This window comes from Salvelinus sp. IW2-2015, linkage group LG15 (assembly GCF_002910315.2).
Source record: "Salvelinus sp. IW2-2015 linkage group LG15, ASM291031v2, whole genome shotgun sequence".
Taxonomy (NCBI): Eukaryota; Metazoa; Chordata; class Actinopteri; order Salmoniformes; family Salmonidae; genus Salvelinus; species Salvelinus sp. IW2-2015.
Window position 1 is genome coordinate 34,387,416 of NC_036855.1, and position 23,372 is coordinate 34,410,787.

Sequence of the window (23,372 nt, forward strand, 5' to 3'; positions counted from 1 at the left end):
GGTGCGTTTCATGAGGATGCAACATTTTGTTTTAAACCAAGTTGTCACTTTAATTCAACAGAGTAAAGATCAATCCACCCACCTTCTTAGATAGGAATCACAGTTCTTGACCGGTTTTGCCTCTTTCTTCACCCCATCTGGTGTCCACGCTATGGATGTATCTATCCCCACATCTACTCTACCCTCAGCTCCAGAAGATATAGGCATCTCTGCTTCTTCTGCAACAACTACATCACACGGCAAAAAACTCAATCTTACAAACACCTTACTGTAGGGACTTAGAAGGGGTAGCTTGTATCCCCAGCCTTGCTTACAAATCTGGGTTAACCTTGTCCGTCCAGCTCTGTTTGACCAATAGATGTGGTGGCTGTTTGGCAGTGGAGTTAACGGGTTTGTTGTTGTATCCACGGCAACCGAGGCCTAAATGACTGGAACCAGAGCCATATATTTAGAATTGTATTCTAAATACATAGCTCTGACTGGAACTACACAGGCTCATTGCAGTGGGCCCTTTCTCTTGAATGCACCTTACAGATCACATTTGGGGTATTAAAGGCCCAGCGCAGTTAACAATGTGATTTTTCTGTGTTTTAGATATACTGTATTTCCATGCTGAGGTTGGAATGATCTGTGAAAATGATGATAATTCCCTTTTAGTGTAAGAGCTTGACATTTCTGGCTGTTTTGGTGGGATAGTTTTGGTGGGATAGTTTTTTGACCTGTCTGGTGACATCACCAGGTGATAAATTAGTTAACAGATGAATAAGAAAGTTCAAAACCTCTGCAAAAAAACAGCTAGTTTTCAGTTTTCCCCTCCCCACTCAGTCCTAGCAAAATTATTGCTTGAGAAATTGCTCTTGCTAAGAAACTATTTTTGTTTCGTTTTGACCATTTTAATTGAAAACAATCGCAGCAAGGTACCTAATTGTGTCCCAGAAATGATTTGACATTGATATAAAAATGGCTGCATTGAACCTTTAATCTAAATCATGCCTTGTTTGAAGGGGGAGGTGGATGTGGAGGGGGTAATTAGGTTGACTTGAACATGTTTTGTAGTGGTTAAGTGTAGTTTGTGAGTGTTTTGGTCCCAGTATCGGCAACAGCTGTCAGAAACAAGAGTATGTATGACTGTAAAGATGACACTTTTATTCAACTGTGAGATAGTATGTGTACTAACTGTACTGTATCTAAATGTAACCACAAATAAACATACACATTTTACAGACAGGTGTTGATTTGATTTCTTTACTGGATTGGCAAAAGACAACCACAGAGGAGATTCCAGTTCCGCCCTATCAGGGGTTATGGGTTAAGGGTCAGGTTTTTTTGCTGAGGGCCTTTAGGACTCCTCCTTCTCGTCTCCGTGTGTGATGATGTAACACAGTGACTTGTAATCGATGTTGCCGGCCACGTCAATTGGAGCCACAGAGAACGCCTGGTCCACCTGAGGATTTCATCAGAAGACAGAGAGGGATTAGGCAACAATGTGAATTGACCAAAGGCCTACTTTTTACGTAGGACTGCTGATCGAATGGTTTATCTCTCTCTCTCAAGTAATGTCAACTGTGTGATTTGTTCATTTATTATTTTAAAGAAAAAAGGTAGGCTAAAAGGAGAAAAAGAATACCAACCTCCTCTGCTGTGAATTTATCAGCCTGGTTCATCAGTAATCGTTTAAACCTTTAAAGAATACACAACTAATTAATAATTCATTGCCCACAATGTGTCATTGCATATTTTGGCAATCTGTGTATAGGTTCAAATGATACTGACTCATCCTTGTTGACGAAACCTGTGCCGTTTGGGTCAAAGAGCTTGAAGGCAGCGAGGATGGTGTCCTCAGGGTCTGTGCCTGTAGGGGGAGGGTTATAGTTCAGTTAACATGAACAAAACCAAAGACGCATACAGCAGAAGGGTGGAGAAGCAGAGGGATGGGGTCTTACCGTTGAGTTTCTCTCCAAATAGAGCGAGGAACACAGTAAAGTTGATGGGACCCTTCCCCTCGTTCAACATCTCATCCAGTTCCTCGTCCTTAACATTCAGCTTCCCTGGTACACAAAAACATAAATCAACATACACACACGCATGCACATACACACATTTGTAAAGTGAGACTATTGGAATACCTAGCTGTCCATAGGTTTCTCTCAGGTCCTGTTTTTTGATCACACCATCTCTGTCTTGGTCAATACAGCCGAAAGCCTGGAGATAAACGGAGTACATCCGTTGTTAATAGTTTTCCCCCCCAGAAATGTACCTTCATCAGAAAAAAAATTATGAATATCCAAAATGTATTTGTCTAATGTCTATGGACCAGCCAGTGTAAGTGTACTGTAGCCACGTACCTCCTTGAACTCCTGTATCTGAGACTGTTCGAACATGGAGAAGACATTGGAGCAGCTCTTCTGGGCTCCCCTCTGTCTCTTATTAGCAGCCTTCTTACTGGCCTGAGAAACAAGAAGAATAGACGGGAGGTTACGCATGGTCATTTCACTGTCACCAGTCGTAAACGAATGAGAGCAGAGGAGTCCAAAAAGAATAACTACATCAACATGTAACAATGAAAACTATGTATTCTATGTGAAAGAATAAAAAAGGAGTAATAGGGTCACATGTCACATACATTTTACACATATTTTCACAGTAAAACATCCAGGTTTACTTGACCAAGGTCACCCGGAGTTAATGTGATTTCAATTTAAATAAGTACTAATGACTTTCTAAGGAATTAGCCATTTCTAATTTCTAATTAAAATGGTAGGACACATACTAAACTCAGCAAAAAAAAGAAACGTCCCTTTTTCGGGACCCTGTCTTTCAAAGATAATTCGTAAAAATCCAAATTACTTCACAGATCTTCATTGCAAAGGGTTTAAACACCGTTTCCCATGATAGCTAATGAATTAATGAACATGCACCTGTGGAACGGTCGTTAAGACTCTGCGTGAACGTGCCTTATGCATGCTGCAATGAGGCATGAGGACTGCAGATGTGGCCAGGGAAATAAATTGCAATGTCCGTACTGTGAGACGCCTAAGACAGCGCTACAGGGAGACAGGACGGACAGCAGTGGCAGACCACGTGTAACAACACCTGCACAGGATCGGTACATCCGAACATCACACCTGCGGTACAGGTACAGGATGGCAACAACAACTGCCCGAGTTACACCAGAAACGCACAATCCCTCCATCAGTGCTCAGACTGTCCGCAATAGGCTGAGAGAGGCTGAACTGAGGGCTTGTAGGCCTGTTGTAAGGCAGGTTCTCACCAGACATCACCGGCAACAACGTCGCCTATGGGCACAAACCAATCCGTCGCTGGACCAGACAGAACTGGTTAAAAGTGTTCTTCACTGATGAGTCACGGTTTTGTCTCACCAGGGGTGATGGTCGGATTTGCGTTTATTGTCGAAGGAATGAGCGTTACACCGAGGCCTGTACTCTGGAGCGGTATCGATTTGGAGGTGGAGGGTCCATCATGGTCTGGGGCGGTGTGTCACAGCATCCTTGGACTGAGCTTTTGTCATTGTAGGGAAACTGAACACTGTGCGTTACAGGGAAGACATCCCCCTCCCTCATGTGGTACCCTTCCTGTAGGCTCATCTTGACATGACCCTCCAGCATGACAATGCCACCAGGCATGCTGCTCGTTCTGTGCGTGATTTCCTGCAAGACAGGAATGTCAGTGTTCTGCCATGGCCAGCGAAGAGCCCGGATCTCAATCCCATTGAGCACGTCTGGGACCTGTTGGATCGGAGGGTGAGGGCTAGGGCCATTCCCCCCAGAAATGTCCGGGAACTTGCAGATGCCCTGGTGGAAGAGTGGGGTAACATCTTACAGAAAGAACTGGCAAAACTGGTGGAGTCCATGAGGAGGAGATGCACTGCAGTACTMAATGCAGCTGGTGGCCACACCAGATACTGACTGTTACTTTTGATTTTGACCCCCCCTTTGTTCAGGGACACATTATTCCATTTCTGTTAGTCACATGACTGTGGAACTTGTTCAGTTTATGTCTCAGTTGTTGAATCTTATGTTCATACAAATATTTACACATGTTAAGTTTGCTGAAAATAAACGCAGTTGACAGTGAGAGGACGTTTCTTTTTTTGCTGAGTTTATAAACGTGTTTTTGACTGTCGAAGTTGTACCTTTTAGTTAAAATTTGAAACATAAATCTAGGCTTACTCTCTGCAGTCAAAAACGTTATAGGGTGTTTCCACCAATTCAGTGCCTTTTGAGAAGTGTAACTTGGTAAAAAACATATTTTTAATTATTTCACCTAATTTTAACATTCTGTCATAAAGAGCACATGTTCAACTTCATAAAAAACATGTTTATCAAGAAGTTAAATAATAATAATAATTTTTAAAAAGGACTATAGTAAGTGCCTATTAAGTGCCAAATAAGGTAACAGGGTTGTGCGATTGGGTTGTGACTGGGGAAATGGAAGCTTGTTGTGTGCAACAGGGAGTGGCAATTGAATGCACACTTGAATGCATGTTTTAACAATGTAATTGTTAAAACATTTCTAGCCTATCTATGGGTAACAAACAGGGTTGACGTCTTATGCTCCACCCACTCAATTTTCCATCACAAAATACAAAACATTTGCTGCAAATAGCACAACCAGCTCTATGATTTGACTATTCAATGTTTCTTTTGAAAAAAAATATTTAAAAACAAATAGTTTCACTCTATTAAAACAAGAGTAAAGTTCACCTAACAGAGTTTACCTTAAAAATTAGGGATAGACATCAATGAATCACTAATCACATGAAATAAATAACAATCCTTAGAAATTACTTTGTCAAAGCAACAAAATAAGTAATGATGCAATGATGCAATTCCTAGAACTGACACAGGGTTGACAGAAGGACATGTAACATATTTTTTTTGTATATTATATCAAATCTGATTTATTGAAGTCTGTATGTGGTGTATATTAAAGGGCACTTCATTTAATATAACAGGCTTTTAAAATCCAATATCGGTGCACGATTTCTACTTAAAATATCAAAGGGATGCAAAGGGAACTCTTTTCGTGGAACGACCCTAATATTTCATCACAACAATGAACTAAATTCCAGATAAACGTTACATAAAGATTTTGCTTATGAGTAAAGTCAGATGGCAAATTATGTATAATATTGAGTCATTGTTCTAGTACTCACCATGTCTGTGTGTGGTATAGTGGCTCTCTGTGCCCAGGACTAGGTGTGATGCTAGGTAGGGTTTATGTATGGCTCATGTTATCTTCTGCCCTCTTATAATAGGCCTGCAGTGTGTACCACAGTCCCATACATGGCCATCTACACCCTCTCTCTCTCTCTCTCTCTCTCTCTCTCTCTCTCTCTCTCTCTCTCTCTCTATGTGGACACGATAAGGACCAGGATTCCGCTGGGGGTGGAAAAAGGAGATAGGGAGAAGGAGCAGGGGGAGGAGAGGTGATAGGATGAGAGACGAGAAGGGAGAAAGAGACAGAGGGGGAGGTGGATTTGGACAAAATGGTCTGAGAGAGGAGCCAGTGGGATATGGCAAGAGAGGAAGTGAAGATACCATGTTACCCATGAGTACGGCCAGTGGTGAAAAAGTACCCAATTGTCATACTTGAGTAAAAGTAAAGATACCTTAATAGAAAATGACTCAAGTGAAAGTCAGTCAGTAAAATACTACTTGAGTAAAAGTTTTTAAGTGTTTGGTTTCAAATATACTTAGGTATCAAAAGTAAAAGTATAAATCATTTCAAATTACTTATATTCAGCAAACCAGACGGCATACATACCAGACGGCGCCCACTCCGACAAGGTTAATTGACCCACAGTCCCACAAGGTGACATGATATCATTGAAGTGACGTGCAAATGAGCGATAGAAAACCTATTGCTCAAATGTCACAATTTCTTTTGTGCCGTGCCCAAGATGTTGCCCTGGGCGGCTGCCCATGTCGCCTATACCTAAATCTGCCACTGGCCAGGGGCACGCTCCAACACAGACATAATTTACAAATGAATCATGTGTTTAGTGAGTCCACCAGATCAGAGGTATCAGCCATGACCAGGGATGTTCTCTTGATAAGTTTGTGAATTAGACCATTTCTTGTCCTGCTAAGCATTCAAAATGTAATCAGTTCTTTTGGGTATCAGGGGAAAATGTATGGAGTAAAAAGTACATAATTTTTATTAGGAATGTAGTGAAGTAAAAGTCAAAGTAGTCAAAAATATATATAGTGAAGTAAAGTACAGATACCCTAAAAAAAAGACTAAAGTAGTACTTTCAAGTATTTTACTTAAGTATTTTACACCACTGAGTATGGCTGTAGTTTACAGTCCTATTCAGTTGCATTGGGTGTTTGCCTGGGAAACTTTGTGTGCCGTTGCTCACTTTACTGAACAGAAACAGAAACTTGACAGTTCTTTATGACAGGAGAGTATGTGGTCATGTACAGTAAAACCACTTCAGTTATTTGGCCCCTTCAATTTCAAATGATGATAAACACACAACAAAATATTTTTATGTTACAGCAACTTTACTTACAACAATAAAAAATTGTCACATTACAAAGCACATTATCATTCTTAGATATACATAATAGGAATTAAGACCTTTACGCTCATCACAGATACATAACTTTTATAAATACACTATCAAAGAAATATTTAATTTCCCACGAACAGTAAGTGAAAGACTGCACTGCAATACATTTGAAATGGATAATCCCTTAGTTTTAAATTATATACGGAAACATCTCTGGATTAAACAGACAGCATCAAACAAACAACAATACTGATGTTATAAATCAATGCCAATCCTTTTCACGTGAACATTATATTACATTATTAATCAAGCTTAAAATACCTGCAATCAGTGGAAGCTTGAGAACGTGTTTAAACAAGGGTTCATTACTTTCTGAGACTCACCACTTATGCATTGTGGGACTGCAGGGAATTTTCAGAGGCTCATCAGTTCAAAAACACATCTGTATAATACTGTACACTGGGAAAAGTGCTGATTTAATCTGTCTCTGTGTTTCCCATGTTGTGTGAGCTGTGTGGTGGGGGTCTTTTTATATACAGTGAGTTATCCACACCCATATTGCTTCTCTCACCAATGAGGAGTTACAGATTACTCTGTGAAAGCTTCAAGAGGAGGCCAGAGGCGGATCACCCTAGATGAGGTATAATTTACTGTATGAGGTCAGAGTTCAGCCTGGTTCACCTGCATCGCCCCCTATAGGTGGGAGGCTGTTACGACTCTCACGGTGTCAGCATGCACGCTGCCATCTTACAGGCTACTGCCGAGATAAGTGCCGCCCCCCGGCCACTCCCTTCCTCTGATTGGAGGAAGGTGATGTCACAGTGAGGCGTCAGCTCCCGCACAACTTTGTGGAACCTGTCCTGGAAACTGTGGAAGGAGATTAACATCAGAGTTAGAATAAAAAGCATGGCATTGTCGCTAGATATGACTAACATTATTTGTATGTTATACTTGGTGACTCCTACTCCCTCCTCCCTCCTCACCAGGGGTGGAGTTTGTAGACGGAGCCATCGATGCCCACAGTGATCTTCAACACCGCCTGGCTGCGGCGTTCTCTCATACGGTTGATGACGCCGGCTAACCCCGCACCACACATGTGTGCTGCTCGCGTGGACACGCTCTCACAAGCTAGACGCACTATGTCACAGTCCAGCTCTGACGGCAACACGCCCAGCGTAGATAGGATGTTGTAAATCTGCTTCCTGTCTCCAGAGTCACTGAGGAACACACAGGGAGAGAACACACACTTAGACTCAGTGAGGGAAGCTTTGACTGGCTCGGACAGAAGACAGTCACTGACACAAAGAGTTGGAACTGTGTCGATGCCATTGTAATAGTGTTGACAGTTGTAATTCTAATGTCATTGCTGTGTCGTGACCCCTCACCTCTCTATCTGGGAGACGTAGCGCGTCTCAAAGCTGCCGCGAGTCTTCAGCAGGTCAGAGGCCTCTCCGTTAAACAGCAACTCCTCGTTCACCAGCTTCAACAATAACAGCCGCACCAGCTCTCCCATGTACTTCCCACTGATGAGCTTTTCATAGCTACAGAGCGATGGCGAGGAAGGAAGAGAGAAAGGGGGGAGAAGGGAGAGTCGAGGGAAGCAGCGGGGCAGAGCAAGTGGATGGAGGAAGAGAGAAAAGGAGTTGTGCGTCACACAACACGTGAACCTACATCGCTGTCATCATCATTTCCCAGCTAGGCCGGGGAGAAACAAGAAAGTGAGAGATTGAAAAGCAGGAGAGCAATCTCTCGGTCTAGCTGTCGCTGTGGGGCGGAGAGAGGGATAAAGTGCTAGGGTGAGTGAGGCTCAGCTCAGCGGTTGCCCGTGTGAAGGGCCTGTCAGAGTAGACGGTAAACAGCCATTAGCCTGGCTGACATTAGCTAGCGCTGGACAGGAGCTCATTAATCTGACCCTGATGTGTAGTGACTGGGCTGCCACTAGCCTCGACTTGGAAAACAAGAGGGTTACCTAGTGACCACACAAAGGCTGCAGGTTAGTGTCAGGTGAGTGTTGTAGACAGGTGAGAGAGAGAGGTGAGAGAGAGAGGCACGTTTTCACCTGGATGAGCATTGTGTCACAGGAAAGTACAGGTCTTTCAGAAACTCTTGACTCTCACATACTTTGAGCTCTAAGAATGGACACATTTACACATGACTGGATACACATGCAACCAATACTGCACAAGAGAAACTAGGTACTACTGTCAAATTTCTGCAAATTCCTGGAAAGTAATCAATTACTTTAGCCACTTTATGCCAATTAAAGGTAGTTTTATCACTAGTGGAGATTGTAACACCCCCTAAACTTAGGAAGGCCTAATTAGGTCATTGTGGTGAGATAAACAGTGTGAGGCCCAATACTCACAGTTGTTGTCCAGGGTTGAGTGATGTCTCGTCCACCACCCTGTCGTACTCCAGTCTAAACTCCTCCAGCTCTCCGTTGGCTCCGAAGGCCCCCCACTCTGTGTTCACACACATCCTCCCCTCTTCCCCCTCCACCAGCTCCACTGTCCGCATCTCCTCCATGTAGCAAGCATTACACCCAGTACCTGAGGACAGGACAATGCTCAAATTACATTTGATTTGTGTGTTGTATTACAGACAAATAGCAACATAGTAGGCTTTAAGGAGAGGTAGAGAGATGTTTGGTAACAGGAGATAAATGGCTGATCAACCAGTGTGTGTGTGTGTGTGTGTGTGGTGTGTGTGTGTGTGTGTGTGTGTGTGTGTGTGTGTGTGTGTGTGTGTGTGTGTGTGTGTGTGTGTGTGTGTGTGTGTGTGTGTGTGTGTGTTGTGTGTGTGTGTGTGTGTGTTGTGTGTGTTGTGTGTGTGTGTGTGTGCGCGTGCGTGTGCGTGTGCATCCTTACCCACAATCATTCCCACTTCGCAGCTTCGGTCCTCATAGTAACAGGATATCATGGTGGCAACTGTATCGTTCACCATGGCAACGACGTCCATCTCAAAGTCCTGAAGAGTAAAGGAACATTTCAGAACGGCTCTATTTGCATGAATCTAATACGCATGTTTTACAAATGTGTCATAGCACGTCTATCACAACATATATCTATTATTCTATGTAGCATAAACATAGAATCCTAATTCTGAAGTGAAAATCCTACCCCTCTCCTCTTGATGGCATCTCTCAGTAGTCCCACCACGTTGTTACCCTCTGCTCCAGACGCCTTGAATCCTTTGGTCCAGTTCAGTAGGATGCCCTGGGAGGAACACAGAGGGTTAGGGTTGGTAGCAGGGCTCAGACACTAACTCAGATACTCAGATAGTCACTCGCATATCAAATCTCTAATCTAAAGTCTGTGCCCTGTGCAGATCTTGTACTCCATCTCCAACCTTGTCTATGTTCTCGTGTCGTACAGGAAAGGAGAAGGTGAAACCCAGAGGAAGCTTCTTGTGCTTGATGTGTTGTCTGTTCAGGAAGTCTGATATACACTCAGCAATGTAGTCAAAGAGCTGAGAAGAGAGGGGAAGGAGGGAAAAGGATGAAGGGAGAGAGAGGATGGTGAGTCATGATGATTTATGGGGGACACTGATTACACTAGTCAACACAGTGCAGTTCTGGATGAACACTTCTAAGTACACTGCACTCTCACCATCTCAGCCGTGCCTGTCATGGCGTCCTCAGGGATTGAGTACATCTGGTGTTTGGTCTCCACCTTCCATCCCCTCTCCTCATCCTCCCCCACCTTCACTAACATCACACGGAAGTTAGTCCCCCCCAGGTCCAGGGCCAGGAAATCACCCACCTCTGACACAGCGCAACACACAGAATGGTGTCATATAGGATCAAACACACACAGCAGGGGTTTCTGGAATAAGAATATTTTTCTATCTTATTTTTTTAAAAGCACTACAAGTGTAATGTAAAATAAATCTCGTGAGAAATGTAATGTTCTTTCATGTGCCATCACTCTCATGAATTCCCATTTAGTACAAATAGCCTAGGTATCACGCATTTACATTGTTATTTCACAAGAAAGCATTATATAAATTAGGTATATGCCTCTACCTGATCCTTCAGGGGTAGAACAGACGTAGGTGGGCAGCATTTTGACACTGGCCTCCTGGTGCGTCTCTACACGCAGTCCCCGGTCCATCTCCCTCATCATCCTCTTCATCACTTCCTTCAACTGCTCCTTCTTCAGCCTGAACTCCGACAGGATCTGCTCCACCTGGGGAGGAAGGGACAAACAGGGTCACAGCAAGCCCCCGCAAGTAACCATCATAGTATTCATTCATAGAATACCTTTACAATAGAATAACATTATTTCCCCAACAGAACTTCAGGTGTCCAAGGACACTTTACATCCGCACGCCATAAATAGAGTACAAAATTTAAAGCACAGCAAAGCAAAGTGTGAAAAATGACAGTAAGGGTAAGGATAACTTCAGCCCTTTCTCTCTCTCTATTTTTATTAGTCTAAAATGTCAGCTGCGGAAACAGAAGCGTTGAAAACAAATGGAGAAAAAAAGTAACAATTTGAAAGACAAAAGTTGCGTCATGCCGTGTGCTCTGTGTTATGGTTGCTCTGAAATACATTTCACCGCCAAGATATACAATTTCATCCAGGCATTTCACAAAGAGGACAAAGTAGTAAACTGAACGTCTGACCAAGCTTCTCACCCATAACTTCCTCTCAAACAACATGGAGCAGTATATGTGTTGAAGACTTGAGTCAATTCAGACAACATTCATGCAGAGTAGAAAGTCAAATTATAACATTGTTAAAGGCAATAATGTCCAAATTATTTTTATAAAACCTAATCAACTCAAGTAAACCCAACCCAAATTAGATTATTCAGAAATTCGGACCTAAACTCTTCAGAAATGTGTGTCTTACCATGAGGACTGTCTCTAGCACAGAGCTGAGGCTACAAGGCATCTTCCCCATCTGGCCCATGAAGGAGCTGACGCACAGCATCTTGTCTAGCTCTCTAAATCACTCGCGTGTGTATCTAGGTGTGTGGTGAGTGTGTGTCTAGCATGAGTGTGTGTGTATGCAGAGTCAGTGAACTGTAAATGTAGTTGAATGAGGACCTCAGCTGTTTTTATGCTCTGGTAAAGGGGGCTGGCCGGGGGAAGATGGAGGCCCACACAAATGCCCACCCCCTAACCCTTCATCCCATCTAGCCAAGGACATGTGGTCAGATGATATCTACAATTTCTGAGACAATATGACTGTAGTAATACTGGGAAAAAAAAGGCAAACCAATATTTTTTTTCTTCCTGAATACAAAGTTTTATGTTTGGGGAAAATCCAATAGAACACATTACTGAGTACCACTTTCCATATTTTCAAGTATAGTTGTGGATGCATCATGTTATGGGTATGCTTGTAATCGTTAAGGACTGGGGAGTTTTTCAGGATAAAAAAGAAACAGAATCGACCTAAGCACAGGCAAAATCCTAGAGAAAAACCTGGTTCAGTCTGCTTTCCACCAGACACTGGGAGATTAATTCACCTTTCAGCAGAACAATAACCTAAAACACAAGGACAAATCTACACTGGAGTTTTTACCAAGAAGTTAGTGAATGTTCCTGCGTGGCCTAGTTACAGAGTTGACTTAAATCTGCTTGAAAATGGTTGTCTAGCAATTATCAACAACCAATTTGACAGAGCTTGAAGAATTTTTAAAAGAATAATGGGCAAATGTTGAACAATACAGGTTTGGAAAGCTCTTAGACTTACCCAAAAGGCTCACAGCTGTAATCACCAAAGGTGATTCTAACATGTATTGACTCAGGGGGCTGAATACTTACAGTATCTAATCAAGATATGTTTCATTTTTCATACATTTTTTACAAATGTTCAAATTTTTTGTCCACTTTGACATTACAGAGTATTTTATGTAGATCTTTGACAAAAAAATTAAATTCAAACCATTTAAATCCCACTTCGCAACACAACAAAATGTGGAAAAAGTCAAGGGGTGTGAATACTTTCTGAAGGCACTGTACCTTGCAACACTATAGAATGTGAATCATCACCACAGGTCAATTTGAACAGCAAAGTATTGCAGTGAGAAAATCTTTCACATGCGTAATGACAAACCCAAAAGCAGGCAAAAAAGAAACTTAATCAGACAGGTAAGGTTGATCTAAACTAAAACCTCTGAAAAGACATACAGCTAACTACTACTGTTGCTATTTAACAGAATTTCAAGTACCAGTAGCCTACATTAATGTCCACTCTGTATCCATTTGATGGCATGAATGACCTGACTTGGAAGGCTGTCTGTTTAGTAGAACAGGTAACATAGTCATTTGACCTTGGTCATTGACATAGAAATAGTTGAAATTCTTAGATGACTGTGTTTGCTTAGAAAATGTGGCAAATGTGACCTATTTGTGACCTATTTCATTGGGTTCAACAGAAGCCTCTCACAAGAACATGATTTACAGTAGGTCTGTATATGTGTACAAACAGGGTCACAGCACCGGCCTTCTAGCCATCGCCGATCCACTTTTCATTTTCCATTTGTTTTGTCTTTGTTTTACACACCTGGTTTCAATTCCCCAATTACATGTTCATTATTTAACCCTCTGTTTTCCCCATGGTTTTTGTGCGTGATTGTTTTATGTATGTTCGGTCCGTTATTGTGGGCTCGGTATTACGACATGTTATTGGAATATTTGAGTAAAGTTACTTGTGTTACTCATCTCTGCTGTCCTGCGCCTGACTCCTCTGCACCAGCTACACCCAGACCACTACAGAATCATGCACCTGAAAAATGGAGTCAGCAGGAGCAGACAACACCCCTTTGGTGGTCGAGGAGCGCGTCCAGCAGCATGCGACCATGTTGCAACATCTCGGCACCACCATGGATCGCGTGCTGCAGACGATGGATTGATGGGAGACAGGAGGAGTTCCTCCAGCGCCTCCACCGGCACCACTACAACAGGCACCACTGTTCACCCCTCCTTCACCCGGTGCCAGTGGGATCCGGCTCGCTCTCCTGAGGGAGTATGATGGGACGGCTGCCGTATGCCAGGGGTTCCTACTCCAGCTGGAACTATACCTGGCGACCGTCCACCCGGCTCCCTCGGGACGTGAGAGCATGTCCGCCCTCGTCTCCTGTCTCTCAGGGAAAGCCCTGGAGTGAGCCAACGCCGTATGGGGGGAAGGAGAAGCGGTGTTGGACCATTACGCGGAGTTCACCCACCGCTTTTGGGCATCTGTTCCACCTGAGGCAGGGGACGAGGAGTTCGCCTTGGACTTCCGGACCCTGGCCGCCAGCGCTGGATGGAACGACAGGGCCCTGATCAATCACTACCGGTGCAGTCTGCGCGAGGACGTCCGTCGGGAGTTGGCCTGCATGGTCACCACTCTCATGTTTGACCAGCTGGTGGACCTGTCCATCCGGCTGGATAACCTGCTGGCTACCCGCGGACTTCTGGATCGGGGCCTGTCAGTTCCATCCCCCAGCACCACCACTCCGACGCCCATGGAGCTGGGAGGTGCTACGCTTAGGGCGACCAGAGGAGGGGCCGTTCACTGTACCGTCTGTGGCCGCAGAGGTCACACTGCTGGTGGGTGCTGGGGAGGTTCCTCTGGGAGTCGAGGCAGCAGGCAGGGCACTCTCGTGTCACCCCAGGTGAGTCGGCACCAGGCTCACTCAGAGCCCCCTGTTGCTCACATGTTTTTGTTTATACATTTTCCTGAGTTTTCCCCGCATTCCCAGCATAAGGCGCTCGTAGATTCAGGCGCAGCTGGGAATTTTATTGACAGAGCATTTGCCCATAGTTTAGGGATCCCCATTGTTCCTGTGGATATGCCCTTCCCTGTGCATGCCCTAGATAGTCGACCATTAGGGTCAGGGCTAATTAGGGAGGCCACCGCTCCACTGGGCATGGTTACGCAGGAGGGTCACAAGGAGAGAATTAGTCTTTTCCTTATTGATTCTCCTGCGTTTCCCGTGGTGCTGGGCCTACCCTGGTTGGCCTGTCATAACCCCACTATTTTGTGGCAACAGAGGGCTCTCAAGGGGTGGTCACGAGAGTGCTCGGGGAGGTGTTTAGGGGTTTCCGTCGGTGCTACTATGGTGGAAAGTCCAGACCAGGTCTCCACCGTGCGCATCCCCTCTGAAAATGCCGATTTGGCTCTCGCCTTCTTTAAGAAGAGGGCGACTCAATTACCACCCCATCGACGGGGGGATTATGCAATAAATTCCTGGTAGACGCAGCACTTCCCAGGAGTCTGTCACGACTTCCGCCACCCTCTCCTTGTTTGGGTGGCGTTCGGTGGTCGACGTCACCGGCCTTCTAGCCATCGTCAATCCACTTTTCATTTTCCATTTGTTTTGTCTTTGTTTTACACACCTGGTTTCAATTCCCCAATTACATGTTCATTATTTAACCCTCTGTTTTCCCCATGGTTTTTGTGCGTGATTGTTTTATGTATGTTTGGCCCGTTATTGTGGGCTCGGTATTACGATATGTTATTGGAATATTTGAGTAAAGTTACTTGTGTTACTCATCTCTGCTCTCCTGCGCCTGACTCCTCTGCACCAGCTACACCCAGACCACTACAAGATCAGACACTGGTATAAAGAGTGTAATATTGCTGTATTCAAAGTCTTAGTCATTGTTTAACTAGCTCAATATTAGATGTCAAAGCATCTATATTTAGCGCACTGCAAAGTTGAATGGCCGATAAAATCAATAATGAAGCGTTGTAGGCAAAGGTCTCCTGTGCTTATCACCCGGAAAGGTTTAATTTTAGACATGACCAATGGTACTGTCAAAAACCACTCCAAAAATAGCTGTGGTGACCCTTTCCTGAGTGCCCTGATCTCCTGGTTTCAGAATAAATGCAACAGTAACTCTTACCAACAGGCTGACACACACTTTGTCAACTACAACTCGCCTTATCAGGAGATTAATCATGGATTTAATTCAAATAGCATTTTATTTTATCTAGCACTTACAGGGAGAATCTCAAAGGCAAAAACTGAATTAGCCAAGTTAATTGGTAGCTCATGCATGTACAAAACTGCATGAACAAAGATCTTCAATGGAGGCTGGCACAAGTCTAGATTATATTTGACTCGGCCTGTTTCCACAATAACAAGAGATTGAGTTCATTCAAACGTTCCATATTCTTTATTCTTTACCAGTATAAGCTTGTGTAATAAATCATTGTAGTGTATTATGAATTCAAACATGAAGAATATGTTTTATTGTGTGTAAAGTTTGATTGAATGCAACAGTAACTCCCCCCCACATGCACATGTGCAACATAAATCAGAAAAGAGGTGAGGACCTTCATTCAACCTGCCTGTATAACCATGGACAATGATGCTATAGGTGTTACTGTAACACACACACACACACACATGCATGCTGCTGTTTGACAAATCCATCCATGTTTGATTGGTGTCAGATCCTTTTATGGATGGAACTTGAATGTGTGCCAAGTACATCTCCATAGCTGACTATGACGGCTAATTTAACCCAGTTAGAGCTCTCCTATGGGCTGTTTGCTGAGATGGCCTGATGGGCGAGGCTTCCATTTACCTGCCTCACTCCTCAGATAAGACCACATAAAACCACCCATGTTTTATTCATGATAACTGTCTACATTCATTCAGCTAACACATCCACCTTCTTAAAAACCAAAAAATTGTGACAGTCATCTCTCAAAAGTAAAACAAAAATAGTACTACTTGTACAATGCCACATTTCGAATGTTAAATGCTGTAGGCAAGTCATCTAAATAGCCTGATAATTCATTTTTCATTTTCACCTTATCTGATACCCTGTTTCATGCTTTCATGGACTTTGGCAGTGATTTATTTTTATGCTGCTAAAACTCAGTTTGCTAGAAAGTAGGGTTTTCCATTGCCCAGGAATGATGTGAGATTCCAGAGACTTTCTAAATAGAACAACTTAAAGCGGGCCTTCAGGGAATCTTCCATTAAATGGATAAGATTATCCCAATATTTTTTACCTTATCCATCGTATGAGGATCCATATCATACATGTCTTGCCGGTCATGCTTGCTGTCTACTGTGGAATAGTAAGCGTGTTGTCCAGTTGGGCTACGAGAGCAAGTTAAAAAGTAGCAGTTTGTCGTGAATCTTCATCTGTGAATACAGGCCTATTGAACATGTGTTTGAGAAGTGTCCAAATGATTTATGTCCAACCAGTTCCTCAGTGGCCAACATTGTCTGCTGTTAAGCTAGTTATTCTGTAAAATAATACACACTAAAGGCCTATATAAATAAACAAACACTATTTCAGTTAAAAGTGTTCACTCAAATGCCTGGAAAAGTCTGTATAGGATAGTCCTAAATTAAAGTTTTTTATTCATTTGTGCGCTTTTGCAGTTCATGATGCATCCACTGCGGCCATCAATAACAGAAGTGCACCGCTCAAAAGCAAACTATTCAACCTCAAGTCCTTCTCACCATGGTCCTCAGATCCAAAAATGTAGCAGTAACATTCAAATAATCTCCATCCAAGTAACCTCAATGTATATCCAAAAATAAATGTTGTATTGCTTTTCCGTTTGAGGAAACAATCTCACATACACCTCCAAAGCTCTTAGCCTACATCTCATTAACTAGGCTGCTATTTTTTCTCAATATCTATGGCAACCAAAACTGTCCGATTAAAGGGGGAAAAAACACCCCTCATCCTGCCACAACCACCCCGTCAACATATGCTCACAATAGCTTTCTTTCACTGTCTCCATGCCCGACGTTTTCAATTCGCTGCCCTGGGAGTCAATAATTTATCTGCACACTTCTAGTATGGAAAGCACTTAGCACTGAGTTAAGTGGCCAGGAGGAAATTGTTAAATTAAGCAAAATTACTTAGGAAAACAACGAATGAGAGTGGTGAGAAATCAGAAGTGGCAAGGCCTATACCCGATCTATAGGTCACTGTCTACTCATGACCTGTCCTAATAAGCCTAATAATAATAATTTGTGGGGGTTTTATACACTCCTTTACTTAATTATTTATACAGTGAAGCTAAAACGTTTAATCTGGATCTATACTCCAGCATTTGGATTTGAGATCAGAGTTTTTTTTTGCTATCAGTCAAATCAAATCAAATTTTATTTGTCACATGCGCCAAATACAACAGCTGTAGACCTTAGAGTGAAATGCTTACTTACAGTAAAAGCCCTAACCAAAAATGCAGTTTTTAAAAAAATAAACAAATACGAATAAGAAATAAAAGTAACAAATAATTAAAGAGCAGCAGTAAAATAACAATAGCGAGGCTATATACAGAGGTACCGGTACAGAGTCAATGTGCGTGGGCACAGGTTAGTCGAGGTAATTGAGGTAATATGTACATGTAGGTGGACTTATTAAAGTGATTATGTATAGAAAATAACAGTGAGTAGCAGCAGTGACTGATGTGGTGTACTCCTCAATGCCATTGGAAGAATCCCGGAACATATTCCAGTCTGTGCTAGCAAAACAGTCCTGTAGCTTAACATCTGCTTCATCTGACCACTTTTTTATTGATCTAGTCACTGGTACTTCCTGCTTCATTTTTGCTTGTAAGCAGGAATCAGGAGGATAGAATTATGGTCAGATTTGTCAAGTGGAGGGCAAGGGAGAGCTTTGTACGCGTCTCTGTGTGTGGAGTAAAGGTGGTCTAGAGTTGCTTTCTCTCTGGTTGCACATTTAACATGCTGATAGAAATTTGGTAAGACGGATTTAAGTTTCCCTGTATTAAAGTCCACGGCCACTAGGAGCGCCACCTCTGGATGAGCGTTTTCCTGTTTGCTTATGGAGGTATACAGCTCATTGAGTGCGGTCTTAGTGCCAGCATCGGTCTGTGGTGGTATGTAAACAGCTACGAATTTTTTTAATGAAAACTCTCTAGGTAGATAGTGTGGTCTACAGCTCATCATGAGATACTCTACCTCATGCGAGCAAAACCTTGTGACTTCCTTAGATATCGTGCACCAGCTGTTGTTTACAAATATACATAGACTGCCACCCCTTGTCTTCCAGAGGTTACTGTTCTATCGTGGCGATACAGTGTAAAACCATTGTGTACCATGTATTTTTTTATTTTATTAGAACCGCTCAGCAAATAGACGTAAAAAAATGCTGATAGTAAGACTACACGCAACACAAAATGTTCTGTATTTGGCCCATGCTTACTTTTTTCACACCTCAAGCACAAGCGTTCTGGAAGTAGGAACTGTACACAGAATTGTAATGAAGCCGTGTTGCATTCCGGAACAATTATCCTGTGGGACATTGCTTCGATCGTGACGTGGTTGGTGTGGCTAGAAAGAAACGAACTAGTCATAATACTGATAACTTCCTACAGGTCGTTCACTAAGTTATTATGGAATAATTCAGTTGGTATTTTATTCTCAACAGTTAGCAAACCGTTTCGTGCAGTCTTCTCTGGTAAGTGAGTACGACAAGGGAACTTGAGCTAGCTCCATCGTTCTTGGCACTTAGTTTAGCTAACAACAATTGTGCTAACGTTAGCTAGCAAGCAGCACAGAAATATGGCGAGAACGGTAGCTACATGTCGATAAACGTTAGTCTATCCTGGTAGCGTTATCTAGTTCAGCAATCGTTTGGATTGTAGAGTATGTGTGTAGTAGACAGTAAGCTACCTTGCAGCTTATGTATTGTGTGGCTGTACGGATGGTTTGGCTCATGTGATTTGAATTTGTGTCCCTTTCTTGACATGTAGGCATTGAGACCTCTAGGCTGCTGCGCTGGGACACGCCAGTCATAACCCCGGGACTGTCTGCGTCATCATGAAGCTGTACAGCCTAAGCGTCCTCCACAAAGGAGCGACTAAATCCAATCTCCTCAAATCCGCATATGACCTCTCCTCCTTCAGTTTCTTCCAGCGCTCCAGGTGGGTCTTCCTCTTGGCACATGGGCTGAGGTGCATCTCAATAGTCTAAGGGGGTTCCTTACCTCCATCTTCACTGATTTGAACTTGTACATCAGGGCAGATGAAGAAGTTAACGCCCCTGTCATTAATTATAGCCTATCTTAAACCTGTCACGGGTTTAGACTTCATTAGAATTGACAAGAACACCAACAATGTTTTCACCATTGTTTGTGTTTGGTTTTGGCAGTGTCCAAGAGTTCATGACCTTCACCAGCGCCTTGATTGTTGAGCGTTCTGCACACGGCAGCCGAGCCTCAGTCAAAGAACAAGGTTAAGCCCTGATACATTGGGCTATAACATATGGGAGTTTATTTGTTATGTGAGGACACCTATAATTTCTACCCTTTCCTCCCTCCAGAGTACCTGTGTCATGTGTATGTGAGGAATGACAGTCTGAGTGCAGTGGTGATAGCAGACAGCGAGTACCCCCAAAGAGTCGCCTTCACACTACTAGACAAAGTGGGTACACTGCAGAGAGGTGCATTACCTCCTTAGCAACGAGTGAAGAATATTACTCTCTGTTCTGGGTCTTGTTCCTCTCAAGGTTTCTTCCCAAGTTATTGCTCCTCGCCAGGCCCTTTCGGCTTTATTTTTTATGTAATAGATTGATGTTTGATCATGTAGGTGCTAGAGGAGTTCTCCAGGCAAGTGGAAAGTATAGACTGGCCATCTGGAAACCCAGACACCATCAACTACAAAGCCCTGGACATCCACCTGGCCAAATACCAGGTACACATGGCATCCTGTCTCTGAAATAGACACATAACATGCACTACCGTTCAAAAGTTTGGGGTCACTTAGAAATGTCCTTATTTTTGAAAGAAAATCAAATTTTTTGTTCATTAAAATATCAAATTGATCAGAAATACAGTGTAGACATTGTTAATAGTACCCGCAAAACACCAGTCTCAACGTCAGCAGTGAAGAGGCAGTTCTGGCATGCTGGCCTTCTAGACAGAGTTCCCCTGTCCAGTGTCTGTTCTTTTGCCCATCTTAGTCTTTTTTTATTGGCCAGTCTGAGATATGGCTTTTTCTTTGCAACTCTGCCTAGAAGGTCAGCATCCCGGAGTCGCCTCTTCACTGTTGATGTTGAGACTGGTGTTTTGCAGGTAATATTTAATGAAGCTGCCAGTTGAGGACTTGTGAGGCGTCTGTTTCTCAAACTAGACACTCTAATGTACTTGTCCTCTTGCTCAGTTGTGCACCGGGGCCTCCCATTCCTCTTTCTATTCCAGTTAGAGACAGTTTGCGCTGTTCTGTGAAGGGAGTAGTACACAGCGTTGTATGAGATCTTCAGTTTCTTGGCAATTTCTCTCATGGAATAGCCTTTATTTCTCAGAACAAGAATAGACTGACGAGTTTCAGGAGAAAGTTTTTTGTTTCTAGCCATTTTGAGCCTGTAATCGAACCCACAAATGCTGATGCTCCAGATGCTCAACTAGTCTAAAGAAGGACAGTTTTACTGCTTCTTTAATCAGAACAACAGTTTTCAGCTGTGCTAACATAATTGCCAAAGGGTTTTCTAATGATCAATTAGCCTTTTTAAAATGATCAACTTGGATTAACACAACGTGTCATTGGAACACAGGAGTGATGGTTGCTGATAATGGGCCTCTGTACGACTATGTAGATATTCATTTATTTAATCAGCCGTTTCCAGCTACAATGGTAATTTACAACATTAGCAATGTCTACACTGTGTTACTGATCAATTTGATGTTATTTTAATTGACAAAAAAATTGCTTTTCTTTCAAAACCAAGGAAATTTCTAAGTGACCCTAAACTTTTGAACGGTAGTGTACATTGCACATAGATTAATAAAATAACACTTGAATAACCAACCCTACTTTGAATCTTTCATGTTTCTTCTTGGATGATTGTGAAAGTTTGACAGAATTTGTGTTCTCTCCTCAGAACCCCAGAGAGGCAGATGCGATGACCAAAGTGCAGGCTGAGCTAGACGAGACAAAAATCATTTTGGTGAGACACTTTAGTCGACAATCGCGTACAACTCCAAAACATCTCACATAATGGGGAAACTTTAGATGAGTTTAGAAAAATGTTCTCTGTGTAGGAAGCTTGCACTACTGCATGTCTGACACTGTTAGTGCCTGTGGTTGGTAGGATGCTGTATATGAAGTGGACTGGGCTGTGATTGTCTCTGCAGCACAACACCATGGAGTCTCTGTTGGATAGAGGGGAGAAGCTGGATGACCTGGTGCAGAAGTCTGAACACCTGGGGAACCAGTCTAAAGCCTTTTATAAGACTGTGAGTAGTGACTGTGAACTGCGCTCTCCAGTTCAAATAATCACAGCATCTTAGATTAAACTTGGGCTACTTTTATCCCAACTTAATTTGCTACGCTTTATCAAAACTCTTTTATTAAGACTAATTGCCATTACATATGTATCCTTCTCAGTGTGAAATTGATATTGTAATCGCTAACCAGTCACTTTGTCTGTGTTTTCTATCCAACAGGCACGGAAGCAGAACTCATGCTGTGAGGTCATGTGATGTTGCTGGACTGTCCTCTTGGATATGTCTCTTGGCCTTTCTGCTCATTCTACAACTTCCATCGTGCCTCCAGGAGACAGAATGGCCTCCACTCAGTCTCTGGGAGGGCGCAGGGGAGGGGGGACGTGGGATCTCTGCAATCTCTTTACATGCTTACTGGGGAAGAGGAGAGGGGGTGGGGCTGCAGGACTGGTGAGGTTTCATCAGGAAAATATCATACTTATTGGCTTTGTTGTAACAGTTCAAAATGTGTTTACAGGAGGTTCATAGCCAGCCAGGATGTGTTTGTTGTTCAAAATGTCTTAAACTGTTTCCTGAGTTCAGACTGTATCAGAGTCTTAATCTGAGTTTGAGCTCAGCTTTCTGGGAGTTTTGATCTTATGCTTGGCGTTAAAGAAACCCTGACAATCTCCCTCGGTACTCAATGCAGTAACTCACAGGATCTGCTGGTGATCTCGTTAAGGTCTGGTAGTGACATTTTTATTTCCCTCTGCCCAGTAGATGACACTGCTTCCTCACATTTGTAGTTCAGGTATGTTCAACTCTGTATGTAAAGGGCCTCTATGTAGCCCAGAGTAATACCATTGTGTTTAATGTAATGTGAGTTGAGTGAGCAAAGTGTCTGTCTGTAACTGGGCCTGAGACAACAGAACTCCATGATCAAATCCTCTTGAGTTTGTTTTCAAAGCTCATTTCTACAGGACATTAATTGGATTAGTTCACATATAGTTGTGTTTTGATTATGTAACCTAATCAAAACAACAATATGTAACCTATTGTTGTTTTGTTGTTCTCTATGAAGATGTGAAAACTTTGAAACATTCCCAGGTTTTTCAAATTCACAAGTTGATTGGTATTATAGCACAAGCGGATGAACTTATGTTGATCTAAAATGGGGAGCTTATGTTGAACTAAAATGGGGTGGCCTGTACTTATAGAGCATTGTGTAGTGATGTCTACAGATTCTCATTGATACACAAAGCCTTATTAAAATATGGGTTAGTTTGAAGTCCCCCTACGTATGTGTTTGGAAAGTGTCCTATTGGAGGGGCTCTCTGACTTTGTAATCCTTCTAAAGCTGTTGTGTTTCTAGTCTGGACAAAGTCTCTTTAAAACATGGCACACAATGAATCAGCCACGACCCACCCACCAATGGGTTCTGCTCCACCATTAGGTGTTCTACTGCAGCCTGATGTCTGCAGCTCTGCCCCCTGTTGGCAGTGTAAACATACTACATCTGGTTTGGATTTCTACTCACATTTACATTTACATTTAAGTCATTTAGCAGACGCTCTTATCCAGAGCGACTTACTCTTAACTGAATGATCATGACAACACATATTGGGTAGTTAACTTCACTTTTGCAACAAGGAAATTACTACCTGAGGTTATTTTGTGGTGAGCAATGCTTGT

General features: G+C 42.8%; 3 protein-coding genes across 3 annotated transcripts; 1 reads left to right on the forward strand and 2 right to left on the reverse strand.

Annotated features, from left to right (window-relative positions):
• Positions 1 to 1,231: 1,231 nt before the first annotated feature.
• On the reverse strand, positions 1,232 to 5,282 carry LOC111974005 (myosin regulatory light chain 2, atrial isoform-like). Its single transcript, XM_024001502.2, has 7 exons — positions 5,177 to 5,282; positions 2,346 to 2,447; positions 2,127 to 2,202; positions 1,944 to 2,048; positions 1,774 to 1,852; positions 1,632 to 1,680; positions 1,232 to 1,444 (listed from the first exon to the last, which is right to left on the reverse strand). The coding sequence occupies exons 1-7, from the start codon at positions 5,177 to 5,179 to the stop codon at positions 1,340 to 1,342; spliced, it is 519 nt and encodes a 172-aa protein (XP_023857270.1). The 5' UTR covers positions 5,180 to 5,282; the 3' UTR covers positions 1,232 to 1,339.
• A 1,929-nt stretch (positions 5,283 to 7,211) lies between these two features.
• LOC111974003 (glucokinase (hexokinase 4)) lies at positions 7,212 to 11,490 on the reverse strand. Its single transcript, XM_024001499.3, has 10 exons — positions 11,395 to 11,490; positions 10,563 to 10,725; positions 10,147 to 10,301; positions 9,887 to 10,006; positions 9,658 to 9,753; positions 9,406 to 9,505; positions 8,904 to 9,087; positions 7,924 to 8,079; positions 7,522 to 7,755; positions 7,212 to 7,405 (listed from the first exon to the last, which is right to left on the reverse strand). The coding sequence occupies exons 1-10, from the start codon at positions 11,473 to 11,475 to the stop codon at positions 7,258 to 7,260; spliced, it is 1,437 nt and encodes a 478-aa protein (XP_023857267.1). The 5' UTR covers positions 11,476 to 11,490; the 3' UTR covers positions 7,212 to 7,257.
• A 7,263-nt stretch (positions 11,491 to 18,753) lies between these two features.
• On the forward strand, positions 18,754 to 22,968 carry LOC111974673 (synaptobrevin homolog YKT6). The gene is made up of 8 exons (XM_024002587.2): positions 18,754 to 18,938; positions 19,234 to 19,404; positions 19,631 to 19,713; positions 19,802 to 19,902; positions 20,068 to 20,172; positions 21,359 to 21,424; positions 21,612 to 21,713; positions 21,924 to 22,968. The coding sequence occupies exons 2-8, from the start codon at positions 19,301 to 19,303 to the stop codon at positions 21,957 to 21,959; spliced, it is 597 nt and encodes a 198-aa protein (XP_023858355.1). The 5' UTR covers positions 18,754 to 18,938; positions 19,234 to 19,300; the 3' UTR covers positions 21,960 to 22,968.
• The last annotated feature ends 404 nt before the right edge of the window (positions 22,969 to 23,372 follow it).